Source organism: Cherax quadricarinatus, chromosome 2, assembly GCF_038502225.1.
Source record: "Cherax quadricarinatus isolate ZL_2023a chromosome 2, ASM3850222v1, whole genome shotgun sequence".
In the NCBI taxonomy this organism is placed as follows: domain Eukaryota; kingdom Metazoa; phylum Arthropoda; class Malacostraca; order Decapoda; family Parastacidae; genus Cherax; species Cherax quadricarinatus.
Window position 1 is genome coordinate 56,034,214 of NC_091293.1, and position 26,965 is coordinate 56,061,178.

The 26,965-nt window shown below is 38.5% G+C and overlaps 1 protein-coding gene across 3 annotated transcripts in view; it reads left to right on the forward strand.

Annotated features, from left to right (window-relative positions):
* Positions 1 to 299: 299 nt before the first annotated feature.
* Positions 300 to 26,965, forward strand: part of LOC128694615 (enoyl-CoA delta isomerase 2-like) — a 223,433-nt gene continuing 196,767 nt past the window's right edge. The window contains exon 1 of one of the 3 annotated variants that reach the window (XM_070088394.1): positions 300 to 410. In XM_070088394.1, coding sequence (XP_069944495.1) covers positions 409 to 410 — 2 coding nt within the window. In that variant the 5' untranslated portion in view covers positions 300 to 408. Of the gene's footprint in view, positions 411 to 438; positions 825 to 26,965 lie in introns of those variants that run through there. The other 2 variants (XM_070088385.1, XM_070088389.1) reach the window with 2 other exon arrangements.

A 26,965-nucleotide genomic window follows, 5' to 3' on the forward strand; every position in this document is an offset into this window, starting at 1 on the left:
ATAATCATGTATCTCTCCCGCCTGCGTTCCAGGGAAAGAGATACATGATTATATACACCTGGAAAATCCTAGAGGGACTAGTACCGAACTTGCACACGATTATTATTATTATTATTATTATTATTATTATTATTATTATTATTATTATTATTATTATTATTATTATTGTTATTATTATTGTTATTATTATTTATTATTATTATTATTATTATTATTATTATTATTATTATTATTATTATTATTATTATTATTATTATTATTATTATTATTATTATGATGATGCACGTAAGACTAAGTTTCCAGCCGGTTCGCTAATATTAGTTATTACTTAGGCTGCTGAAATAAGTCACTTTGACTTTTTTGGGTCATGCTTGGTTTCTACACATATTCATCAATGCATGATAATCAATGTAAGTGTATTTGTGTATACCTGAATAAAGCTACTGAGGTGTGGCAGTGTTGGCTGGACTCCATCAAGAGGCCGTCAGGTCCAGAGTCTCAGATGACTGATAACTAGTGTTAAGCAAACACAGTTGTGTGACCTCCGGCTCAAGATAAGGAAGTTATTTATCCTTGAGTGAATCAACACAACAACAGTGATAATAAACACTGCAGCTAGTACAGTTATCAGGAGGAGAAGAATCCTCATAGTAAACTATATGTATTGTGGTGGAGACTGTTCAACACAAGTTAAGTAGCTGTTGCTGTGCCAGTGTTCCTGTTATATTTAATAACAACTGCCACAGCTCATATATTTCTGGCACATTAAGGAGTGAAAATATGGCTGCTGTTCGTTATTTAGCACGTTATACCAGCGTTAACAGGTTAGTTTTAGTTTTAAGTATGTAAGAAAGGTTCAGTAGGCCTATCTGTAAAGAATGCTTTACAATTAAAGTGATATAATTGAAATACTTTATATTTAGCCCCTGGTCATGCAGAACATGTCAGGCAGCCCTGAAATGTCTTACAAACACCTAATAACTGCAAGTGAAATTTTTGGGTTATCCTCGGTAATTTAAACTACTATATAATAAATGTACTTATGTGTACCTGTGCCTAAATAAGCTTATTTCCTTGTTTACTAAAAATTTGATGGAAGTTTTAGTAAGACAATTTGCTTTAACTTTTGTGGAAGTTACTAAATGTAGTATATTACACGAGGGTGGGGCAGCCTGGGTGGCTACCATACCTCCCACACCTGACTTCTTATAATAAATACTACTCGCCTCACCCTACATTAAGACTAAAAAATATTTTAAGATAAGTATTGAGTGTACTGTGTGTGTATTTTACTTTTTATTGTTTTTAATGCCCAGTTCTATCGCTAACTTAAAATGTTAGTGTAAACTTGTTATCTGCTATTTATATGCATTTATAAATGCATATGTCTGCTTTCCAGAGGTAACCTGGAGCCTAACCTGCTGTATAAGTAGGGCCCTACTGTACTAAAGTTGCTTGAACTTTTCTAATTAATTTAGTGAGGACAGACGTATAGTGTTTGAAGTTTCATATTGATGAATCTTAGGATGCTGTTAGTAAGCAATAATAATAATATAATAATAATAATAATATCTTTATTTACTACAAGTACATGTACAAGGTATACAGTCCTAGCTGACAACAATGACATACTACTACAGTAACTATATAGAAAGTCCTTTGTTATGCTCCGCATTTCGGTACATTTCGGGCAAATTAGGTCAGTGTCCCAGGATGCGACCCACACCAGTCGACTAACACCCAGGTACCCATTTTACATAGGCAACAAGTGGAAAGAAACACGTCCAATGTTTCTACTCTGGCTGGGAATCGAACCCAGACCCTCGCCGTGTGAAGTGAGAGCGTTAGCCACCAGGCCACCAGAGCCCCCCTTTAGTCTTTTATTGGTGTTTTTATGGGACAATGTTATATAATTATGAATTTTGTTTAGAAATGCCTCTACCCATTCATTATTATCAATGGCACTGGAAAATTCTGTAGGCCTGTCGACTGAGCTTAGTTCTGCAGTGAAGTTACTTATTGAAGCCTCATCATGGAGTTGAATGGAGAACTTATTACATTCCGTTGGTTGCAGTTGGGTAGTTGTCAGTAGTGCTGTCCATGATTATCCTCACTTTTAGAGGGGCTAGTTTCTTCATATATGGTCAATTATGGTTGCACTTGTCTCAGTTAGTCTTATTGGCTTTGTAATTGCTGGTATGTGTAGTGTATTGTTCATATTGTTAATGAAGTCAGATACAGGTTGGTCATCTGTTAGACCAAGGTTGATAATAATATAACATAATAATAAATAATATCTTTATTTATTATGAATACATGACAAGGTATACAGGCCTAGCTGACATCAATGACATACTACGTACTATATAAAAAGCCACTTGTTATGCAGAGCATTTCGGGCAAATTAGGTCAGTTTTGTCCCAGGATGTGACCCACACCAGTTGACTCACTCCCAGGTACCCATTTTACTGATGGGTGAACATAGACAACTGGTGTAAGGAAACACATCCAATGTTTCCATCCCTTTGCCGGGAATCGAACTCGGACCCTTACCATGTGATGTGAGAGCTTTTGCTACCAGGCCACGGGGCACCATTTGTTGAAATCTCCTGCTAGTAGTAGGTGGTGCTTATTCATTTGTGTATCTGTAATCAGTGTTTTTAGTTTATCACTAAAGGCTGGGATATTAGTATTAGGCATCCTGTATATGGCCCTAGTAGAAGGATATGGTGTTGGTACATGATAGTTCATTAGAATAATAGATGGCAGCACCTCCCCAGTTTGTTCTGGCCTGCGGTTGTGGATTGCTGTGTATCCTGGTAGTGTGTAGATGTCTGTTGTGTCTTGCTTAAGCCAGGCATCAGTAAGAATAATACAGGAGAAGTTTCCCCTTAATGAATCTAGGAGTGCCAGGAGGTCATCATACTGTTTACTTAGGGATCTAATATTGTAATTCAAAATTGTAATATTTCTGGCGTTGCTGAAGACAGTACAGTGGACCCCCGCATAATGATATTAATCCGTTCCTGAGAGCTCATTGTTATGCGAAATTATCGTTATGCGAATGAATTTTCCCCATAAGAAATAATGGAAATCAAATTAATCCGTGCAAGACACCCCAAAGTATGAAAAATTTTTTTTTACCACATGAAATATTAATTTTAATACACACAAACTGAAAAAGGCATGCACAGTTACATGACACTTACCTTTATTGAAGATCTGGTGATGATTGATGGGATGGGAGGAGGAGAGAGTCTTAGTGTTTAGAAGGGGAATCCCCTTCCATTAAGACTTGAGGTGTCAAGTCCTTTTCTTTTAATGCCACTAGGACCAGCTTCAGAGTCACTGGACTTCTGTCGCACAACATATCTATCCATAGTGGCCTGTACCTCTTGTTCCTTTATGACTTTCCTAAAGTGTTTCACAACAATGTCAGTGTAATAGTCACCAGCACGGCTTGCAATAGCTGTGTTAGGGTGGTTGTCATCAAAAACGGTTTGCACTTTAAGCCACATTCCACACATTTCCTTAATCTTTGAAGTAGGCAACTTCTTCAATTTCTCTCTCCCCTCCTCCGAACCAGTTTCCTCAGGTCTGGCCTCTTGCTGTTGAAGTTGATCTAGCAGCTCTTCAGTGGTTAGTTCTTCATTGTCCTCGTCCACCAACTCTTCCACATCATCCCCACTAACCTCCAACCCCAAGGACTTTCCCAATGCCACAATGGATTCCTCAACTGGCATAGGATTCCCAGAGTTAGCCTCAAACCCTTCAAAATCCCTTTGGTCTACACATTCTGGCCACAGTTTTTTCCAAGCAGAGTTCAAGGTCCTCTTAGTCACTCCCTCCCAAGCCATACCTATAAGGTTTATACAATTGAGGATATTAAAGTGATCTCTCCAAAACTCTCTTAGAGTCAATCGAGTTTCTGAGGAGAGGAGTGGTATTAGGACGCAAAAACTTCACCTTAATTAAGCTCATGTCCCCATAAAGTCGCTCTGCCACGTCTGTAGGATGACCAGGGGCATTGTCTAACACCAGGAGGCACTTAAGGTCTAATCTCTTTTCAGTTAGGTAATCTTTCACATTGGGGGCAAATGCTTGGTGTAACCAGTCATAGAAAAAGTCCTTAGTGACCCATGCCTTCGTGTTTGCCCTCCACAGCACACACAAATTAGCCTTGAGGATATTCTTTTGCCTGAACGGTCTGGAAGTTTCTGAGTGATACACTATTAAAGGCTTCACTTTGCAATCACCAGTAGCATTGGAACACATCAACAGAGTAAGCCTGTCTTTCATAGGCTTATGTCCTGGGAGCGCCTTTTCCTCCTGAGTAATGTAGGTCCTGCTTGGCATTTTCTTCCAAAACAGGCCCGTTTCATCACAATTAAACACTTGTTCAGGTTTCAGTCCTTCACTGTCTATGTACTCCTTGAATTCCTGCACATATTTTTCAGCTGCTTTGTGGTCCGAACTGGCAGCCTCACCATGCCTTATCACACTATGTATGCCACTACGCTTCTTAAATCTCTCAAACCAACCTTTGCTGGCCTTAAATTCACTCACATCATCACTAGTTGCAGGCATTTTTTTAATTAAATCCTCATGCAACTTCCTAGCCTTTTCACTTATGATCACTTGAGAGATGCTATCTCCTGCTATCTATTTTTCATTTATCCATACCAATAAGAGTCTCTCAACATCTTCCATCACTTGCGATCTCTGTTTCGAAAACACAGTTGAACCTTTGGCAAGAACAGCTTCCTTGATTGCCGTTTTGTTGGACACAATAGTAGCGATGGTTGATTGGGGTTTTGTGTACAACCTGGCCAGCTCGGAGACACACACTCCACTTTCATACTTAGTAATGATCTCTTTCTTCATCTCTATAGTAATTCTCACCCTTATTCCTGTAGGGTTGGCACTAGAAGCTTTCTTGGGGCCCATGGTCACTTATTTTGCAGATAAAATCACCAAAAACACTGTAATACAGTGGACCCTCGACTAACGCTATTAATCCGTTCCTGAGAGCTCATCGTTAGTCAAAATAATCGTTAGTCAAGTTAATTTTCCCAATAAGAAATAATGGAAATCAAATTAATCCGTGCAAGACACCCAAAAGTATTGAAAAAAAAAATTTTTAACACGTGAAATATTAATTTTAATACACACAAACTGAAGAAGACATGCACAGTTACATGACACTTACCTTTATTGAAGATCTGGTGATGATTGATGGGATGGGAAGAGGGGAGTGTGTTGATGGTCTTAGTGTTTAGAATGGGAATGCCCTTCCATTAGGACTTGAGGTGGCAAGTCCTTTTTCGGGGTTACTTCCCTTCTTCTTTTAATGCCACTAGGACCAGCTTGAGAGTCACTGGACCTCTGTCGCACAACATATCTGCCCATAGAGGCCTGTACCTCCCGTTCCTTTATGACATTCCTAAAGTGTTTCACAACATTGTCAGTGTCACCATTAAACACTTGTTCAGGTTTCAGTCCTTCACTGTCTTATGTACTCCTTGAATTCCTGCACATATTTTTCAGCTGCTTTTTGGTCCAAACTGGCAGCCTCACCATGCCTTATCACACTATGTATGCCACTACGATTCTTAAATCTCTCAAACCAACCTTTGCTGGCCTTAAATTCACTCACATCACCACTAGTTGCTGGCATTTTTCTAATTAAATCGTCATGCAACTTCCTAGCCTTTTCACATATGATCGCTTGAGAGATGCTATCTCCTGCTATCTGTTTTTCGTTTATCCATACCAATAACAGTCTCTCAACATCTTCTATCACTTGCGATCTCAGTTTCGATAACATAGTTGAACCTTTGGCAAGAACAGCTTCCTTGATTGCCGTTTTCTTGGCCACAATAGTAGCGATGGTTGATTGGGGTTTTGTGTACAGCCTGGCCAGCTCGGAGACATGCACTCCACTTTCATACTTAGCAATGATCTTTCTTCATATCAATAGTAATTCTCACCCTTTTTGCTGTAGGGTTGGCACTAGAAGCTTTCTTGGGGCCCATGGTGACTTATTTTGCAGGTGCAATCACTAAAAAGGCTGTGATAATATGAAATGTTCCGATTGTATGCTTGAAAGCGACCGCGGTGGCTGGCTGGCTTGTAAACACTGGCCAGAAGTGGACGCGTCTCAGACGGAACGAATAGTGTTGGTCGAGTTTTTTAGCGCTAATCGAGGCAAAATTTTTGCGATAAAATGTATCGCTAGTCAGATTTATCGTTAATCGATGCCATCGCTGGTCGAGGGTCCACTGTAATATGAAATGTTCCGATTGTATGCTTGGATGTTACCGCGGAGGCTGGCTGGTAAACAATGCCACCGGCGGAACATGTGAGGCTGGCTCAGGCCGCACATTAGACGCGTCTCGGACGAATAGCGTTGAGCGGGTTTTTTAGCGGTATGCGAGGCAAAATCTTAGCGATAAAATGTATCGGTGTGCGGATTTAACGTTATGTGATGCCAACGGTATGCAGGGGTCCACTGTACTGACTTCTGCTGCTGTGTAGTAATAGCAGTTGCTCTCAGTTAAATGGTAACTGGGATTTAGCTTACATAGATTCAGTTCAGGGTCAATGTCAGCATGACTCACGAAATCGTAATGACACGATTGCAAACAAACCATACCACGGGCGGGATTGAACCCGCGGTCAGAGAGTCTCAAAACTCCAGACCGTCGCGTTAGCCACTGGACCAGCTAGCCACAATAAGATTCGTCCAACTAGGTATATTTCTACACCATAGGAAGGTTAGCATAGGCACCACTGTGACCACAAATGCAAGTTTTTACAGACGAATCTCCAGCTAGCGTCACTAACGCGACGGTCTGGAGTTTTGAGACTCTCTGACCACGGGTTCAATCCCGCCCGTGGTATGGTCAATGTCAGCATTGAGCATTTGGGGTTAACTGATAAAATTTCAATGATTATGAATTGCAGAAGGGTGATAAGGAGTAATATTAATATTTGTAATAAAGGGGTGATTGAACAATAATGGTGTAAGTATTTATTATTCCAGTAGATTGTATAACCTAATAAACATATACTATATGTAGTGATATAGTAGTAGTAATAAAATATAATGAGCTATTAAAACTAGATATTTTAATAGCACCGAACAGTTATTGCACTAATGCTATAATATACTGTATACATTAAACGTTAAAAAAAAATAAAGTTTTTAAATCAGTAGTATCTAACTTTGGATTGTATTGCACTATGTTATAGACTACACACAATAGACAGTAAAAAAAATTAAATATATTTCTTTACTAATAGAGGACAGTAAAAGATAGTTACAAATATAAAAAAATAGAATTGTAAACCTTTTTAGGCAAATAAGATGGTAATACTTTTTACTTTTTTTTTTAGTGCTATTAATTGCTCAAATTTTTTGTTGCAAGTCAAATCTTACTCCTAAATTAATGTTATTTCGTGGTTGCTGTCTGTCCATTTAATTTTGTTTACCACTACTTATTTTAGTCCCTTTTATATTGTGTGGTGCATTTAGTGTATGTTCTTATTACATTATTGTGCAATTCCTTGTATGTACTATCTTTTACAAGCTAGTACCAACTACCTCATACTTTTTACTTTTTTTTAGTGCTATTAATTGCTCAAAATTTATATTACAAGTCAAATCCTACTCCTAAATTAATATTATATCATAGTTACTATCTGTCGATTTAACTTTGTTTACCACTACTTGTTTTAGTCCCTTTCATATTTTCTCCTAAAATAGTTCTCTACGTACCAATACCTCATACTGCCCTTTATTCAGTAATTCCTTTACTCTTAGTTTTAATAATAATTCAGGTGTTAAAGAGTTTTACTTTCACTGTTTTAAAATTATATTCACTAGCTCCTTTATTTTAACTTCAAATAACTACCAATTTGGCCAGTGATGGCCAAATTGGTAGTTATTTTTGGCCAGTGATGGCCAAATTGCAAGTACTGCTGCAACAACATGCAAGGAACCTATAGTGACATAAAAACTGACGGTGATGACAACGAAATGGACTAAATATGACAAAAGAGGGACAGGCATTCAAGTACCAGACCTGCTGCCAGAAGTGAACCAGACATGAGACGTTTTCCACTACAATGAAATAACTGACCTCCATATCAGCTGCACCAGTGTTTGACGGGAAGACAACATGGCAGAAAACCTGATCAACAAGGAAATGACAGGTCTGTAGGGCTTTTTTTCCTCAGTGCCAAACGAGGGAAAAAATTGAGTATTTAAACATGGCTGACCGGCATCCAAACACCAGCTACTGCCAGACGTACAACTAGCGAAGTGAAATTCTCATCTTTACTAACGTTCATCTGTACTGACAGTAGCATCATATCTGTACCACCATCATATCACCTGTGCCAGTGCTAACGAGAGGGAAACACAGGAGACATAGTCAAATCAATAATACAAAACTCCAAGGTTATGGGACGGTTATCCCTCAGTGCCAGTCGTGGGAAAGAAGTGAATAGTTAAACAGCCAAGGTTAATGTTTTAGTAGCTGACCTATATTCAGCTGGCCAGTGTACAGTGAGAGAATCATAGCAGAAAACGCCAAATATATCTATAAACTCGAAAGTCAGGTTGTAAGTGGCGTTTACTTCCCTCAGTGTTTTAAAAATGGTAGAGTCAGCAGACCAGGTCAGGAGTCAACAACACAACACAACCCCTGATAAATGGAAATGAGGGGGATTTGGAAAGATATAACCATTGATTAAACCTTTCTGGTCTACTAGAATGGAAAGGAGTTAGAAGTTAATAGGTGAAACCGGACTGTGAAGTGAGGCGGGAAGGGGAGTGTGTGAAAGGGATGTGTGAAGTTAAGGAAAAGTGAGCAGTGAAGAGGGTTTTGAAGAAGAAAATTTGCTAGTAATTCAGTGGTGATTACTAAAGCAGATATTAGGGTGTACTAGGTGACTGGAAAAGAGAAATAAATATTATTGTATATGAGTAAAAGAGTGAAGAGTGAAAATGGCAGGCATTAGGGGGGTACAGGCTACCATAATTATATTTATCTTTCTTCTTCAATTCCATGAAGAAAGAAATCAGTCATGGGGGCTGGAAAAGGTGAATGGAGTAATAGCACCCTGGACAGTAAAAGCCCAACAGTTGCCATCCTACCAGAAAAGTAAATGTCACTATCGCTGCAAGGTATGGCAACACTGCATACCCAAACAAAAACAGTGGCACACAGCTCTTATTGTAGTGCTCTTAAGTGGTGATATCCAAATTAATCCAGCGCCTCAAACTATTGTGCAGAGGCAAAACAGACAGATAAATGACGGTGATAATGACGGTCTGGTAGCTAGGAATGATAACCTTAACTCCATATGTAATGCATACATAGGTCAATGTGAGACAATACAGCCATTATTATCTTAAACACTACCAAACAGGTGCATACACTGTACTAAAGTACGTATGAAAAACAGAAAAGGCACCTTATGTAAAATGTGCATGATGGATGTATGTACAATTATAGTAACAGTGCCAGAATTCACTTTGTGTGTAACAAATGCACTTTAGCACAGTTACCCTTTAGCAATGATGACATTGATTTACCTAATTTTAATACATATGACCCATTGCCATATATTGATGATTATAATTGTTTTATGAAAACAGGCCTTCACTTTATTCATGTCAACGCAAGATCGCTTCTTCCTAAATTGGCAGAGACTAGGATTCTAGCTAACAAAATTAGGGCGGCAGTTATAACCATCTCTGAATCCTGGTTGGATGATACGGTGACTGACGACGAGGTCAAAATAGAAGGTTACAATATAAAACGCTTAGATAGGAACAGAAAGGGTGGTGGAGTATGTGCCTACATTAGAAATGACTTAGCTTACAACCCAAGACCTGATTTAAATAACAATAAACTGGAGATTCTATGGTTTGAAGTGCTGCTTCCCAAGACCAAACCCATCTTAGTAGGAACTAGTTACCGCTCTCCCACCCAGGACCAGTTCTTAGAAGACTTTTCCAGAGTATTGTCCAGACTTGATAACAATTGCGAGACGGTAATACTAGGAGACTTCAATATCTGTTTTCAGCAGCAAAATAACGGGCTATGCAAAAGGTATAAGCAAATTCTAGGTTTAAATAGTTACACTCAACTAATTAATACACCAACCCGGATCACACAGTTCTCAGCCACCCTAATTGACCACATACTTTGTAACCGCTCTGAGAACATTAGTCGGTCAGGCGTCATTACCACAGGCCTTAGTGATCATTTCATCATTTACTACACTAGGAAAATCACTAGGGATAGGATAGGCCTACACAGGACAATAAAAATGAGGTCAACTAGAAACTACAGTAAAGAAACACTGGTAAATAGGCTACACAATTGTGACTGGACAGTGATAACAAGTTGCACGGACGTAAATGATGCCTGGGAAAAATTCAAAACAATGTTCACTACCATCCTTGATAATATTGCACCAGTTAAAGAGGTTAGGATTAAACGGAGAACTGAACCCTGGATGACTACTGAGATATTAGATAATATGAAATTCAGAGACCAGCTGCTAAAAAGATTTAAAGCAAACAGACAGGATATTGCAGCACTAAATGAATTCCAAAGGGTGAGGAACAGAGTGCAGAGACTTATAAAAGGAGCAAAGGCAAAGCACTATTGCTCAACAATTGAAGAGTATAAGCATAACCCCAGAAAGCTCTGGCAACAACTAAAACAGCTGGGGTATTGCCATAAGCCAGTAGATAGGTCTAACATAGTACTCACTATCGATAACGAGGCATGCCACGAAACGTCTAAGTTGGCAATTTGCTTTAATTCCTTCTACACATCTGTTGCATCAGCACTAGTAAGTAAACTACCAGCTGCATCAAATACCTTTAACACAGACTCTGATAAGTTTCAAACATACTATACCAATGAAGGGGTAACCCCGAACAGTTGTCAACTAGTAAGTGTATCTCATGACTTTATTCAAAAGGAACTAAGCAGGTTAAACCCAACTAAGAGCACTAGCCAGGATAACATCCCGTCTAAGTTCCTAAAAGATGGTGCTTCTGAACTGTCAATCCCTATTGCTCACATAATAAATCTATCAATCGCCAATAATACCGTACCGGATGGGTTCAAGGAGGCCAGCGTTACTCCTATCTTCAAGAAAAATAGTAGGTCTGATGTAAGCAACTACAGTGGACCCCTGGTATTCGATGTCATCGGTATTCGATAAATCCGGTATTTGATGCATTATATCGCAAAAATTTTGCCTCGGTATCCGATCGAAAACTCGATATTCGATACGATTTGTACGAGACATGTCCACGTGTGGCCTGAACTGCCCCATGTGTGCCAGTGTTTACAAGCCAGCCAGTGTGCGCGCATCTAAGGATACATTCGGTACATTCCACATTATCACTGTTTTTGGTGCTTGTTTCTGCAAAATAAGTAACCATGGGCCCCAAGAAAGCTCCTAGTGCCAACCCTTCGAGAAAAAAGGTGCTAATGACTATTGAAATGAAGAAAGAGATAATTGCAAAGTACGGAAGTGGAGTGCATGTGTCGGAGCTGGTCAGGTTGTATAATAAACTCCAATCAACCATCTCTACTATAGTGACCAGGAAAACGGCAATCAAGGAAGCTGTTCTTGCAAAAGGTGCAACTGTAATTACGAAACAGCGACCGCAAGTGTTAGAAAATGTTCAGAGAATGTTATTGGTGTGGATAAATGAAAAACAGATAGCAGGAGATAGCATCTCTCAAGCGATCATTTGTGAAAAGGCTAGGCAGTTGCATGACGATTTGGTAAAGAAATTGCCTGCAACTAGTGGTGATGTGAGTGAATTTAAGGCCAGCAAAGGTTGGTTTGAAAGATTTAAGAATCGTAGTGGCATACATATTGTGATTAGGCATGGTGAGGCTGCCAGTTCAGACCAAAAAGCAGCTGAAAAATATGCGAAAGAATTCAAGGATTACATAGACAGTGAAGACTTGAAACCTGAACAAGTGTTTAATTGTGACGAAACAGGCCTGTTTTGGAAGAAAATGCCAAGCAGGACCTACATTACTCAGGAGGAAAAGGCACTCCCAGGACATAAGCCTATGAAAGACAGGCTTACTCTATTGATGTGTGCCAATGCTAGTGGTGATTGCAAAGTGAAGCCTTTATTGGTGTATTACTCTGAAACTCCCAGAATGTTCAGGAAAAACAATGTCCACAAGGCTAATTTGTGTGTGCTGTGGAGGGCAAACAGTAAGGCATGGGTCACTAGGGACTTTCTATGACTGGTTACACCATGCATTTGTCTCCACTGTGAAAAATTACCTAATTGAAAAGAAATTAGACCTTAAGTGCCTCCTGGTATTAGACAATGCCCCTGGTCATCCTACAGACTTGGCAGAGCGACTTTGTGGGGACATGAGTTTCATTAAGGTGAAGTTTTTGCCTCCTAATACCACTCCTCTCCTGCAGCCCATGGACCAGCAGGTCATTTCCAACTTCAAAAAACTGTACACAAAAGCTATGTTTCAAAAGTGCTTTGTAGTGACCACAGAAACTCAACTGACTCTAAAAGAGTTTTGGAAAGATCACTTTAATATCCTCAATTGTATAAACCTTATAGGTATGGCTTGGGAGGGAGTGACTAAGAGGACCTTGAACTCTGCTTGGAAAAAACTGTGGCCAGAATGTGTAGACAAAAGGGATTTTGAAGGATTTGAGGCTAACCCTGAGAAGCCTATGCCAGTTGAGGAATCCATTGTGGCATTGGGGAAGTCCTTGGGGTTGGAGGTTAGTGGGGAGGATGTGGAAGAGTTGGAGAAGGACAATGAAGAACTAACCGCTGATGAGCTGCTAGATTGTCTTCAACAGCAAGAGGCCACACCTGCGGAAACTGCTTCAGAGGAGGGGATAGAGAAATTGAAGAAGTTGCCTACTTCACAGATTAAGGAAATGTGTGCAATGTGGCTTAAAGTGCAAACCTTTTTTCATGACAATCACCCTAACACAGCTATTGCAAGCCGTGCTGGTGACTATTACACTGACAATGTTGTGAAACACTTTAGGAATGTCATAAAGGAACGGGAGGTACTGGCCACTATGGACAGATATGTTGTGCGACAGAAGTCCAGTGACTCTCAAGCTGGTCCTGGAGGCATTAAAAGAAGGGAAGTAACCCCGGAAAAGGACTTGTTACCTCAAGTCCTAATGGAAGGGGATTTCCCTTCTAAACACTAACGCCTTTCCCCTCCTCCCATCCCATCAATCATCACCAGATCTTCATTAAAGGTAAGTGTCACTTATTCTATTGTTATTGTTGTTATTGTAATTATTACATTAAACTTAATATTTCATGTAGTAAAATTTTTTTTTTCATACTTTTGGGTGTCTTGCATGGATTAATTTGATTTCCATTATTTCTTATGAGGAAAATTGATTCGCTTTTAGATATTTTCGATATTCGATGAGCTCTCAGGAACGGATTAATGTCAAATACCGGGGGTCCACTGTATAGGCCTGTTAGTATACTCAGTATAATATCCAAAATTCTAGAGAGGACGGTGTACTCTCAAGTAGTTAAGTACCTTAATGACAACAGCATTCTCCATAGCTATCAATCGGGCTTTAGAAGATCTTACTCAACCGAGACCTCCCTAATTAATCTGATGGATTACCTGAGAACTGAAATGTCAAAGGGGAACTTCATAGGTATGGTAACCTTAGACCTGCAAAAGGCCTTCGATACTGTCAACCACAATATATTATGTAAGAAACTTCAAGCTATTGGTACAGGTTCTGTAGACTGGTTTAAGTCCTACCTTAGCAACAGGAGACAAATTGTCAAAATCAACAAAATAGAATCAGAACCCCTGCCGATAGCATGTGGAGTTCCCCTAGGTAGTATTATGGGTCCCTTATTATTCTTATGTTATGTCAATGACATGCCCATCATTGTCAAGTGCAAACTCCTACTGTATGCAGATAACAGTGCTCTGTTAGTGCCAGGTAAAGACCCACAAGATATAGCTAATGTTTTAACACTGGAACTTGAGTCCTGCAGCAAATGGTTAGTAGACAACAAACTATCATTACATCTCGGGAAAACTGAAGCCATTCTCTTTGGCACGAAACGTAAACTGAGAAGGGTAAATAATTTTCATGTCCAGTGTAATGGGGAGCCCATCACTTTGGTTTCATCAGTAAAATATCTGGGAATCCCCTTTGACCCATGCATGTCAGGAGAATTGATAGGGAACAGTGTAGTAAAGAAAGCGAATGCCAGACTGAAGTTCCTCTATAGACAAGCACAGTGTCTACCTACTGAGGCTCGCAGGACCCTATGTCTAGCCCTTATACAATGCCATATGGATTACGCTTGCTCTTCATGGTGCTCTGCCTTGACAAAAAAACTGAATGATAGACTGCAAACCACCCAGAACAAAATCGTAAGATTCATCCTGGGGCTGAGACCAAGAGAGCATGTAGGCCAGAATGAATTACAGCAGTTGGATATGCTGAATGTTGAAGACAGAGTAAAACAACTGAAGCTAAATCATGTTTATAAAATTGCTCACAAACAGTGTCCAGAATACCTTGCTGTCAATTTTGCCAAGGTTGGGGACCAAACCAATCATAGTACTAGGGGGAGAGAGCACAACTTTGTAGTACCCACAGTCATTGGCCAGGCTTCAAATACCTTTTATTGTACAGCAATAAAGGAATGGACAGACTGCCACACATGTCAAAGCCAGTCATAGCATGAACCAGTTCAAGAAGAGTGCCAAAAGGTGTCTGATGAATGTAGCTACAGAAAGGGAGGGGAAAGATTTTCTATTTTTTAGCTAACATACGTGTAAATTTTACCTTATTCCTAGTAATGACCCTCATACTGTAGATAGTCTTAATGACCCTCGTGTAGTAGATAGTCATTTTAGTATGATAATAAGATGTTATCTTCATTATAGAATAATAAGAAAACATTATAACCTTTATATTATAATAATAAGGTAAAAGGACCCCAATGGAAATAAGTCACTCTGTCTGACTTTTTTTTTGGGTTATCCTAGGTTCTCTACACACATGCTGCTATGTACGATAATTCTATGTAACTGTATTTGTGTATACCTGAATAAACTTATTTACTTACTTATTCATATGTTCATATTTGTCAAAATAATTAACTTACTAATTCAGGTGCTAAATTGTTTTCCTTTCATTGTTTTATTTTTATATTCACTAGCTCCTTTATTTTAGCTTTAAATAACTATCTTAGTTCATATATTCACATTTGTTTAAATAATTAAGGTGCTATTTCAGGTGCTAAAGTGTAATACTTTCATTATTTTACTATTATATTCCCTAGCTCCTTTATTTTTTAGCTTTAGAATATTTACATTGTTTTATTCTTAAGTCTAGTTATAGAATCACTCTCAATCTTATGATTGCAAGCATTGATCCTGATACCAACCTATTACTAAATGACTTACATGAATCCAACAGCAACTGTAATTATTACACGGCAGAACAAGCAAAGGCACTTCTCAGAGCCAACAACAACATAACTGTCTTTAACTACAATGTCAGATCTTTTAGCAGACACTATGATGACCTCACAGCATTACTAAATTTCCTGCATGCCAGTATGTCCATCATCACCCTCAGCAAAACCTGGCTAAAGCCTGATGCTACAGATGTCTATGCCATTCCTGATTACACAGTTATACTCAACTTTAGGCCAGACCAGCAAAAGGGTGGCACAGCTATATACTACTCAGACCAACTTGAATGTATCAATAATACTTGCACAAGGGATGAACATGGGGAATATATAATAGCTAAATTTAAATCCAAATACATACAAAAACCTCTCACGGTGATAAACATCTACAGAGTGCCAGAGTCAAATGTTAACCAATTTAGTGAAAAACTAGGAAGCATGATAACTGATGCACAAATGAACAAAGACCACTTACTACTCACAGGAGACTTCAAGCTAAATCTCCTGCAAGACCAGGACCCACAAGTAACTGAATTCACAAACACTATGAGCAACTGCTTGCTGCTGCCAACAGTTACAAAACCTACAAGAATCTTGGAGACTAGCATTTCCTTATTAGACCACATCTGGACCAACACCACATCCCCTTTAAAATCAGGCATAATCACAGATAACCCCATAGACCACTACCCTACCTTTCTCATAACCAATCTAGGTAAATTACCCTAAGACACTTCTAAAGTTACCTTCAGACTTCATAATGAGACAGCTGTTAATAACTTCACAACAGCAATGACAAACATCGACTGGCAAACCAAGCTAGAAATCTATACAGATACTGACGAATGAATTAATAATTTTCTAAAAAGACCCAACCCCTCTATAACATGCATTACCCTAAAAAAAACTAAACAGATCACAGCTAAGAGACTGAACAGTCCGTGGCTAACACATAGCATCCTCAAATCCATAAATATAAAGCACTTATATGAAAAAGAGTACAGAATGGGCCAAATATCCAAAGACCAAACAAAGCGCTACTCATCAGTCCTAACCAGCCTGATAAGAAGGGCAAAAAAATTGTATTATGAGAACAGATTACTTAACTTAAAAGGTGATATGACAAAGACCTGGAAAACCCTAGCAGAAATTCTAGGAACTAAAAAGTTATCAGGAAAAAGAACAATCAAACTAACAAAACCAGATGAACCCCTACTCCCACTGACTGAAACAGCAGACTCGATGTTTTCTTCACCATAGGAAAAAATCTGGCGAGCAAAATCCCAAGCTCAGACACCCCACCTAACAACTACCTCACTGGCACCTACCCGAACACACTATTCCTAGCTCCAACCAACCCAACGGAAGTCTCACTTATTATCAACACACCAAAGAACAAGGCAGGATAGGTTGATAGGTCCCGCGCGCGGAGCAAAAAAAAAAATTGAAAATATATGAAAACTGAGTTATTGTTACCAAAAAATAGCTGAACTTTCTGGCTACACGCTGGTATAATTATTATCCTTGTACGATGTTTCTAAAAGGAATTACAGCCATTTATAACAGGCATGGTGACAGCGCTGACGCAACATGTTGCGTAAGAAGCGCTGACTCAACTTTGTTGACGTTTTTGTTACGTTTTTCCCCGTGTTATTTTTATCGTTTTCGTACATCTTTATGTTTAATATAATACAAATTTACCATCTGAGATCATGCCAGAGTGGGCGGAGATAATGTGATCAAGGAACCAATCGGGAACACCTGGGAATAGTGCACAAAATGGCCGACACCTCCAGCCAACAAAATGTTCCATACCCACGCTAATATCAATTATAAGGCTTATTTATCTATCACAATTGATCTATTATGATATAATGCAATATAATAATAGCATATAAACATAAAAATTACACCTCAAAAAAAAATATATAGCATATGACGCCCCAAGGAATAAATTTCTATCGATATTTCCCCTGAAGGTGAAGAGAGGGTCCGCCCTCTCTCATCAGTGATGAGAGGAAACGGATTTACAATGGTTAACTGTAATAAACACTCGTAGGCCGCGGAAAAAGTGTAAAATAAAGCGAATTTTTCGGGGAAAAAAATTATTTCCCGGCCAGCGGGGGTGCCGCGCGCTTGGGCCTATATCTCGAAAGTAACTTATTTACCTATTTAGGGGGATTGCATCCTTATTTATGAATGAATTGACTTGATTTTCACAACAAACATAGAAGAATGATTGCTTTACAAGTTTTATGGTACCTTTCTGAACTATCCCAAATATTTTCAGATTTGTGTGGGGAACAAGACCGACATCTTCCAAAATGTCAAAAAAGTTATGAAACTTTATTTTTTTTTAGCATGAAGATAAGAGTTATTATATAATTTTAATCTGCAAAATGATGGAATTAGAAGTGTTCTATCAGCAGAAAGAGTCAAAACCACTTTTCCAAGTACCACTAAGTACAGGTCCCCTGCCAAATGTAATTTTTCGTAAATTTTGCATATTTCATTTCCTTTTTGGCCGATATTTTTGAAACTTCAGCAGAGCATACTCGATATAAGCTTCTAATAGTACACCAAAAATGAATGTAATCGGTTCATAAATAAAGACGTCGAATATTTTTTTAGCGACCTCGCCTTAAATAACTTGCCACCCTTTATATACAAAAAAGCTTCTCAAGTGCTGTCACCAATTATTGCAACACTCTTTAACAAATCCATCGAATCCTTTACCTTCTGCTCAGTTCTCAAAATAGCGAGGGTCACCCCGATACATAAAGGAGATCAAACAAACCTGAATAACTATCAGTCAGTATCTAACTTACCCCTTCTCTCTAAAATCTTTGAAAAATTAATTCATAAGCGAATCTATTCCTACATCATCTCCCACAACATGCTCAACCCCTGTCAGTTTGGGTTCAGGCCTAATAAAAACGCAAATGATGCTATTATACACATGCTAGAACTAATATACACTGCACTCGAGAAAAAAGAAGTCCCATTGGGAATCTTCATTGATCTATGTAAAGCTTTTGATACAGTTAACCATGATTTGTTGCACATAAAATTATCACATTATGGTATAAGAGGGCACTCCCTCAACTACCTAAAGTCATACCTTAGCAACAGAAGCCAATATGTGCACACAAATGGAGAAAACTCTTCCACACAGCCAATTACAGTCAGTGTCCCACAGGGAAGTGTCCTTGGCCCACTTCTCTTTCTCATTTACATAAACCACCTACTAAATGCATCTCAACTACTCATACCTATACTATTTGCAGATGACACTACATACGTCTTCTCTCACCCAAGTCCAGTCATACTAGCCAATACTGTAAATACTGAATTATAGAAAATATCTACCTGGATGATTAACAAACTTATTCTCAATATTGACAAAACCTATTTCATTCAGTTTGGGAACAGAGCTACAAATGTTCCCCTTAACATAACGATAAATGGAACACCTATCACAAAACTCACAGAGGGAAAATTCTTAGGAATCCACCTTGATAATAGCCTCAAATTTCAGACACATGTACAACAAATTTCCAAAAAAGTCTCCAAGACTGTAGGCATACTGTTGAAGATATGGTACTATGTTCCACAATCAGCTCTCCTTGCCCTGTATCACTCGCTTATTTACCTCTATCTCACCTATGGAATTTGTGCATGGGGCTCAACAACAATAAATCATCTCGGACCATTAATTACCCAGCAAAAGGCTGCAGTCAGAATGACAACAAATTCCCACTCTAGACAGCACACTCCACCAATATTCAAAAGTCTAAACTTACTCACTGTACAAAACATCCATACTTATTATTGTGCCTACCACATACATAGAACACTAAACTCAGATATAAACCCTCCCCTCAAACTTCTCCTTACCAACCTTAACAGTACACACGACCATAACACAAGACACGGATCACTCTTTGATGTTCCCTGTGTCCATCTTGCACTATGTAAAAACTCAATGCACATGAAAGGCCCAAAAATTTTGAATTCATTACCAGTGATTACCAAAGAAACACTGTATATCAATTCAAGACTTTTCTTAAAAACCACCTACTCACACAAAGCTAAATACACAGTATGTACTTACTGTAACTTTACCTACATAGTTAACAAATCACTTTCTTCTGCCTCAAAATATCATTACTCACTGTGTTACTCCCCTAGCCTTAGGACCCCATAAATAAATGCTCAAAGATCAATAAATTCTCATATCTAATCTAATGAAAATATTGAATAACTTATATTTCATAAATATATAACCCAGATGTATAATTAGAGAAACCTTATCAAACTATGCTTTTATAACATTACCTAATAGAATAATTCATTCTTTTGAATGCACTGTAACTCATCTAACGACCATATGAACTGTTATTGTGCTACAGATCATTGATTTGATTTGATTAGATCTGGTTAATAAATTGTATGACTACATATGTAAATTGATCATTTTGTTATATTATTCACTGTAATGTTACACAACTGTAAAACTATAATGCTTCAAATTGAAATGTTCAAATTTCATTGTTTAAAATACTACAGTGGAACCACTGCTTGCGAACATGTCCACTTGCGAGTTTTTCCAAATACAGGTCCTGTATTTGGGACCTGTAGTGTGCCGGATTACTGAGTTTGCCGAATTACAGTGGTTAGGTTAGAATACACTTAATAAAATTAACCAACCTGACTTACATAGTTCATTGAACATCGGCAAAAATCGAACATTTCCGCTACTTTGAGCTCAATTTCAAGGTACTTTTCGTTATGAAAGCAATCAAAATCATGTCTATTTCTGTAATATATCTTCCATTCTATCAAGTGAGTCCAAAAAATGAGAATACAACCATAAAAACCTGCAAAGAGGCAGCAAATGGCTGAGAAGTGAACTCCCTTATTTATCGTCCGTCTTTTTTATTTTTGTTGTACGTTAAGAAGCATTTTTCCATCATACATTGCCCAAGTTTCAATGAGATAACCCAACAAACAACCGAGAAAAAAATAATATTTACCAAAAATCGTATGGCAAGCCCAAGCCAGGTACTGGAAATAAGTCACTTTGTCTGACTTTTCTGGGTTACCTGGAGTTTACCTGGAGAGAGTTCCGGGGGTCACCGCCCCCGCGGCCCGGTCTGTGACCAGATAATATATCCTAGGTTCTCTATACATACACTGCTATGTATGATAATCTATGTAACTGTATTTGTGTATACCTGAATAAACTTATTTACTTCTAGTCTGTCAACTGAGTACAAGAAACTGCCCATTCACTTATTTCAACTACCTAATAAAGTGGTCAGAAATTGGCAATTTGGCCGATTTCACACAAATTTCAACAGATGCCAATTTCAAAATAGGATCCAGAATAAACAATGCAGACATTCCTGGCACTAAAATAACATTTTCTCTGTTCATTAGTCACATCTCCAGGCCCCTCTTATATTACTCTTGCTTACCATTTGGAATTTTTATTCACAAAAAAATAGAAGATTTACTGTTATGCAGACTACTGCATTATTGTAATTATTGTATAAATAATGTCAATCCATTCTTGACTTCGTACTGGAATTTAGACTGGCAGGCGGACAGGTATTGGACGGTGACGTCATTTGTTTACTCTTGAGCTTCGGTAAAGAATAGAACATTTTCGCTACTGTGAGCGCAATTTCAAGGTACTTTTCATCATGAAAGCAATCAGTCATATCTATTTCTGTAATATATCTTTCATTCTATCAAATGAGACTGAAAAAATGAGAATATAACCATAACAACCATACAAAAATATACCGCTAAGCTGCCGCTACTGGCTGAGAAATGAACTCCGCTATTTATGGTTTGATTTCTTTCATTTTTGGTGTACATGAAGAAGTATCTTTCCATCATACATTGCCCAAGTTTGAATAAGATAACCCAACAAACAACTGAGAAAATAATAATAATAATAAAATAATAATAATAATAATAATAATATTTTTATTTACTACATGTACATGTACAAGGTATACAGGCCTAGCTGACATCAGTGACATACTACTGTATAGAAAGGCACTTGTTATGCTGAGTATTTCAAGAAAATTAGGTCAGTGTCCCAGGATAACACCCACACTAGTTGGCTAACACCCAGGTACCCATTTACTGATGGGTAAACATAGACAACAAGTGTAAAGAAACACTCCTAATGTTTCTACCCTGGCTGGGAATCGAATATTTACCAAAAATCATATATGGCTAACCCAAGCCAGGTACTAAAAATAAGCCACGTTGACTTTTTTGGGGTTATCCTAGGTTCTCTACACATATGCTGCTATGTGTGATAATCTCTAGAGAGAAAATAACTTTTTTGTTTCATGTTTATGGTGGAGTACAAGTGTATATCATAGCCCTGTGCTATACTCCGTTTTCTCTAATATAAGCCACCAAGACAAGGATAGGAGAATGGTATTTGTTTACCATATCCTCTTCATAACGCTGTCGAACTGCTCGGTGTTATGCCAAATAATATTCATTCTGGAGTATTTAACATGTTTTATGTTATTTATGTTGTTTCTTATGTCATATTAGATCAATTGTGATAGGCAAATAAGCTGTAGCATTGATATTAGCGTAATAATAAGCATATTCTCCTGCTTCATGAGACTGAGCTCATGGCATCCGACAGTGGCTTCAAAGCCACCTTATCTTTAATGGATAATGTACTGTGTAGGTGCTTTACATAATGAGAAGCATTTCTTTTATTCATTGGAACCATGGCTAGGGCTAAAAGTAAGCAGGTTAAAACAATAAATGGAGAAAAAGAAATTGGAATGACTTATGCAGCAAGTAGCGCCACCAAATAGTACCAGCAGGTTGGTGTGGCGACCCTGGAAATTTGAAATTATGCTAGCCAAAATTAGTACCGAATAACTGAAGGAACCGAATAACTGATTGCTGGATTTGTGATGGCAGACCTGTACAAGCAGTTGATGGGTCAATTTTTTGCTTCCATACGCGAGCAAAATTTCCATAAGCAAGCAGATCTCAAGGCAGGTTCCTTGACACTGGTGAGGGGCTCTTGCTCTTGATCTCGGGAATTGTATCTCATTTGTTTGTTGGACTATCTTATTGAAACTTGGGCAATGTATGATGGAAAGTTGTTTCTTAACATACACCAAAAATGAAAGAAATCTAAGCATAAATAATGGAGTTCACTTCTTAGCAATTAGCCACCCCTTAGCAGTAATTTTGAATGCTTTTTATGGTCGTTTTTTTGGTCTCATTTGATAGAATGGAAGATATATTACAGAAATAGATATGATTTTGATTGCTTTCATGACGAAAAGTGCCTTGAAATTGAGCTCAACCTAGGAGAAATGGTCCATATGCAGTCGTGAATGGGTTGACATTATTTATACAATTATTGCAATAAGGAATAACAGTAAATCTTATATTTTTTGTGAGAATAAAAATTACAATTTATATAATTAATAATAATAATAATATGTATAATAATAATATGTATAATAATAATACATATAATAATGATAGTATAATATAATACATATAATAATAATAATAGTATAATATAATACAATAATAATAATAATAATAACAGTGGACCCTCGACCAACGATATTAATCCGTTCCTGAGAGCTCGTCGTTAGTCGAAATTATCGTTAGTCAAGTTAATTTTCTTCATAAGAAATAATGGAAATCAAATTAATCCGTTCCTGACACCCCAAAGTATTGAAAAAAAAAATTTTACCACATGAAATATTAATTTTAATACACACAAACTGAAGAAGACATGTACAGTTACATGACACTTACCTTTATTGAAGATCTGGTGATGATTGATGGGATGGGATTAGGGGAAAGTGTGAATGGTGTTAGTGTTTAGAAGGGGAATCCCCTTCCATTAGGACCTGAGGTGTCAAGTCCTTTTCTGGGGTTACTTCCCTTCTTCTTTTAATGCCACCAGGACCAGCTTGAGAGTCACTGGACCTCTGTCACACAACATATCTGTCCATAGAGCTCTGTACCTCTCGTTCCTTTACGACTTGTCTAAAATGGGCCACAACATTGTCATTGTAATAGTCACCAGCATGTCTTGCAATAGCTGTGTTAGGGTGATTTTCATCCATAAAGGTTTGCAGTTCAACCCACTTTGCACACATTTCCTTAATCTTTGAAGTAGGCACAATGGATTCCACAACTGGCATAGGCATCTCAGGGTTAGCCCCAAACCCTTCAAAATCTTTCTTAATTTCCATACTAATTCTCACCCATTTTATCACAGGGATGGCACTAGAAGCTTTCTTGGGGCCCATGGTGACTTACTGTGCAGGTGCAATCACTAAAAACGCTGTGATAATATGAAATGTTCCGATTGTATGTTTGGATGCGACCGCGGTGGCTGGCTTGTAAACACTGCGCAGGCCACACGTGGACGCATCTCGAACAGAACGAATTGCGTTGGTCGAGTTTTTTAGCGCTACTCGAGGCAAAATTTTTGCGTTAAAATGTATCGCTAGTCGGATTTAACGTTATACGATGCCATCGTTGGTCAAGGGTCCACTGTATATGTATAATAATGATACATATATAATAATAATGTACTACATATAATAATTATAATAATGGACGGCTTCAAAAGGCTGTCACTAGATGGCAGTGTTAACCACAACAAAGAGGGAGCAGTTGTGGCCGCCTCCACCTGTTACATAATGACATATTTTATTCATTCTAGAGTATATATATCATGTTTCTGTGTTATTCATTTTGTTTATGTCATATTAGATGAACTGTGATAGATAAATAAGCCGTATAGATGATATTAGCGAAATTATTCATGAAGTGCAGTGGAACCTCTACTTACGAGTTTAATCCGTTCCATGACCTTGCTGGCAACTGGATTTGCTTGTTTGCAGAGTCAATTTTCCTCATTTAAATTAAATGAAAAGGAATTAATTTGTTCCAGTGGAATTCCAGGCACGAGAAAATACTTTAATAATTCCCCTAATATCATCTCTGCAGCTTATTTATCTATTACAATTCATGTAATATGACATACTAAACAATATTAATAACATAGAAACATGATATATACACTAGAATGCAAGGAATTCACAAGAGCAGGCGAAATATACACAAACACTGATCTCTGGCTGAAGGAGACTCAAACCTACGAACCTTGGAACAAGGTACGCAGTGCTTTACCAATCTACCCACATTGGACCAATACCTTGGAGTCCAGCTTGTGCTAGACTTTGATCCAAGGCAGCCAGCTTTCAGGGAGATGGCTTACAGTTTTTCATCTCATCCCCTGCATGCATCAGCCTTACTAGAGATACAAAGTCTAGCGCAAGCTGAATTCCAAGGTATTTGTCCAGTGTGGGTAGATTGGTAAAGCACTGCGTACCTTGTTCTGAGGTTCGTAGGTTCGAGTCTCCTTCAGCCAGAGATCAGTGTTTGTGTATATTTTGCCTGCTCTTGCAAATTCCTTGCATTGTTAATATCTCTAGTAAGGCTGATGCATGCAGGGGATGAGATGAAAAGCTGTAAGCCTTCTCCCTGAAAGCTGGCCGCCTTGGATCAAAGTCTAGCGCAAGCTGGACTCCAAGGTATTGGTCCAATGTGGGTAGATTGGTAAAGCACTGCGTACCTTGTTCCAAGGTTCGTAGGTTCGAGTCTCCTTCAGCCAGAGATCAGTGTTTATACACTAGAGTGAATAAAATACATGTCATTATGTTTGTGGCTTGTGATGGTGACAGCTGCCATTGTTGTTGTTGGGGTTTATAGGCCCACCACAGCGGCCATTCCTGCTCCTGACTACATGTGTAGAGAACCTAGGATAACCCAAAAAAAAAAAGTCAGAGTGCTTCAGTTAATTGCTACACTCTTAATACTACACTTAATTTGCTACACTCTTAATGCTACACTTTGCCTCTGCTGCTTCATGATGTCTGCCACTGCTGCTTCATGTTATCTGCCACTGCTGCTTCATGTTGTCTGCCATTGCTACCTCATGATGTCTACCATAGATATCGCCAAAGAATCAAACATTTCTGCTATTTTGAGCTCAATTTCAAGGTACTTTTCATCGTGAAACCAATTAAAATCATATTTATGTAGTACACCTATCATCCGACTTACGACCGAATTCGGTTCCGAGAAACCGGTCGTAAGTCGAACTTTACTACTGAATATCAACAAAACATTTTTGTAATGACTTTATTTTATTGTTTTATTTTGGTATTTCATGTTTTACTTTTTATGCTGTTAGTACTGTATTTTATACTGTAAGGTTTAGGATAAACACTGTGTACAACACAAATAGTTGTTTATTTCCCAGAAATTTGGCATAAAAAACACGGTCGTAAGTCAAGTGGTCGTAAGTCGAGCAGGTCGTAAGTCGGATGGTAGGTGTATATCTTACATTCTATCACAAGAGACCAAATGAAACGAGAATACAACCATTGAAACCATAGGCAAGGCAAACGGAAACCAAGCCTGTGCACATACTATGCACTTGGTATCTGCAGGCATGGGAAATCTGGAAAAACAGATTGGACGTGCAACTTTGACCACCCTAGAAAATGCCATGCCCATATGACAACAGGAAAATGCAAACTCCCTTCCTGTAAGTTTTTCTCCCTGAAATGTGCCCCTCTTCAGTACAGGAAAGACTGTGCTATAACTTAAATTGCCAGGCACACCATCTAAAGGGGACAAAAAGATACAAAACATCCAGGCCATGGGAAAACCTGGGTAGCCACAGCCACTCAAGAGGGAGAGGTTTTTTAGTGCCAGGAAGGAAAAAAAGCTGGCAGGAAATGGCAGAAATCGCACGCCAAATCCAGTCATTTCTGGAGTGGAACCACAGTCAATGGCCTCCACTCCAAACCAACAGCTACAGATACTAGTGCCGGAAAAAAAAGTCCCCCCCAGTACCACCAATACCACCAGTCCGATGACATTCTTTGCAAATATACAGGGTCTAAAGCCAGCAACGAAAAACAAAATACCTTTCATCCGTGGACTGCTTGCAGAGGCAAATGCAATGTTTGCGGCTTTCAGAGACCCACATAAAGGATCACTTGGACAATGAAATATGGATCCCAGGTTACAACCTATACAGATGTGACAGAGTGAACAGGCAAAGGTGGGGAGGGGGGTTGGCCTGTATATCGCAGAGTCACTTATTTGCACAGAACTGCTTAATGCCTCAAATGATGTAGTGGAAGTTTTAGCAGTAAAGATCAAGAACCACAACCTAGTCATTGTGGTAGTCTACAAGCCTCCGGATGTAACGTCCCAGCAATTCCAGGAACAGCTGTTAAAAATTGACCACTGTCTGGAAAATCTTCTAGCTCCTGCCCCCAACATCTTGCTCCTGGGGGGATTTCAACTTGAGGCACCTAAAATGGAGGAATATAACAAATAATG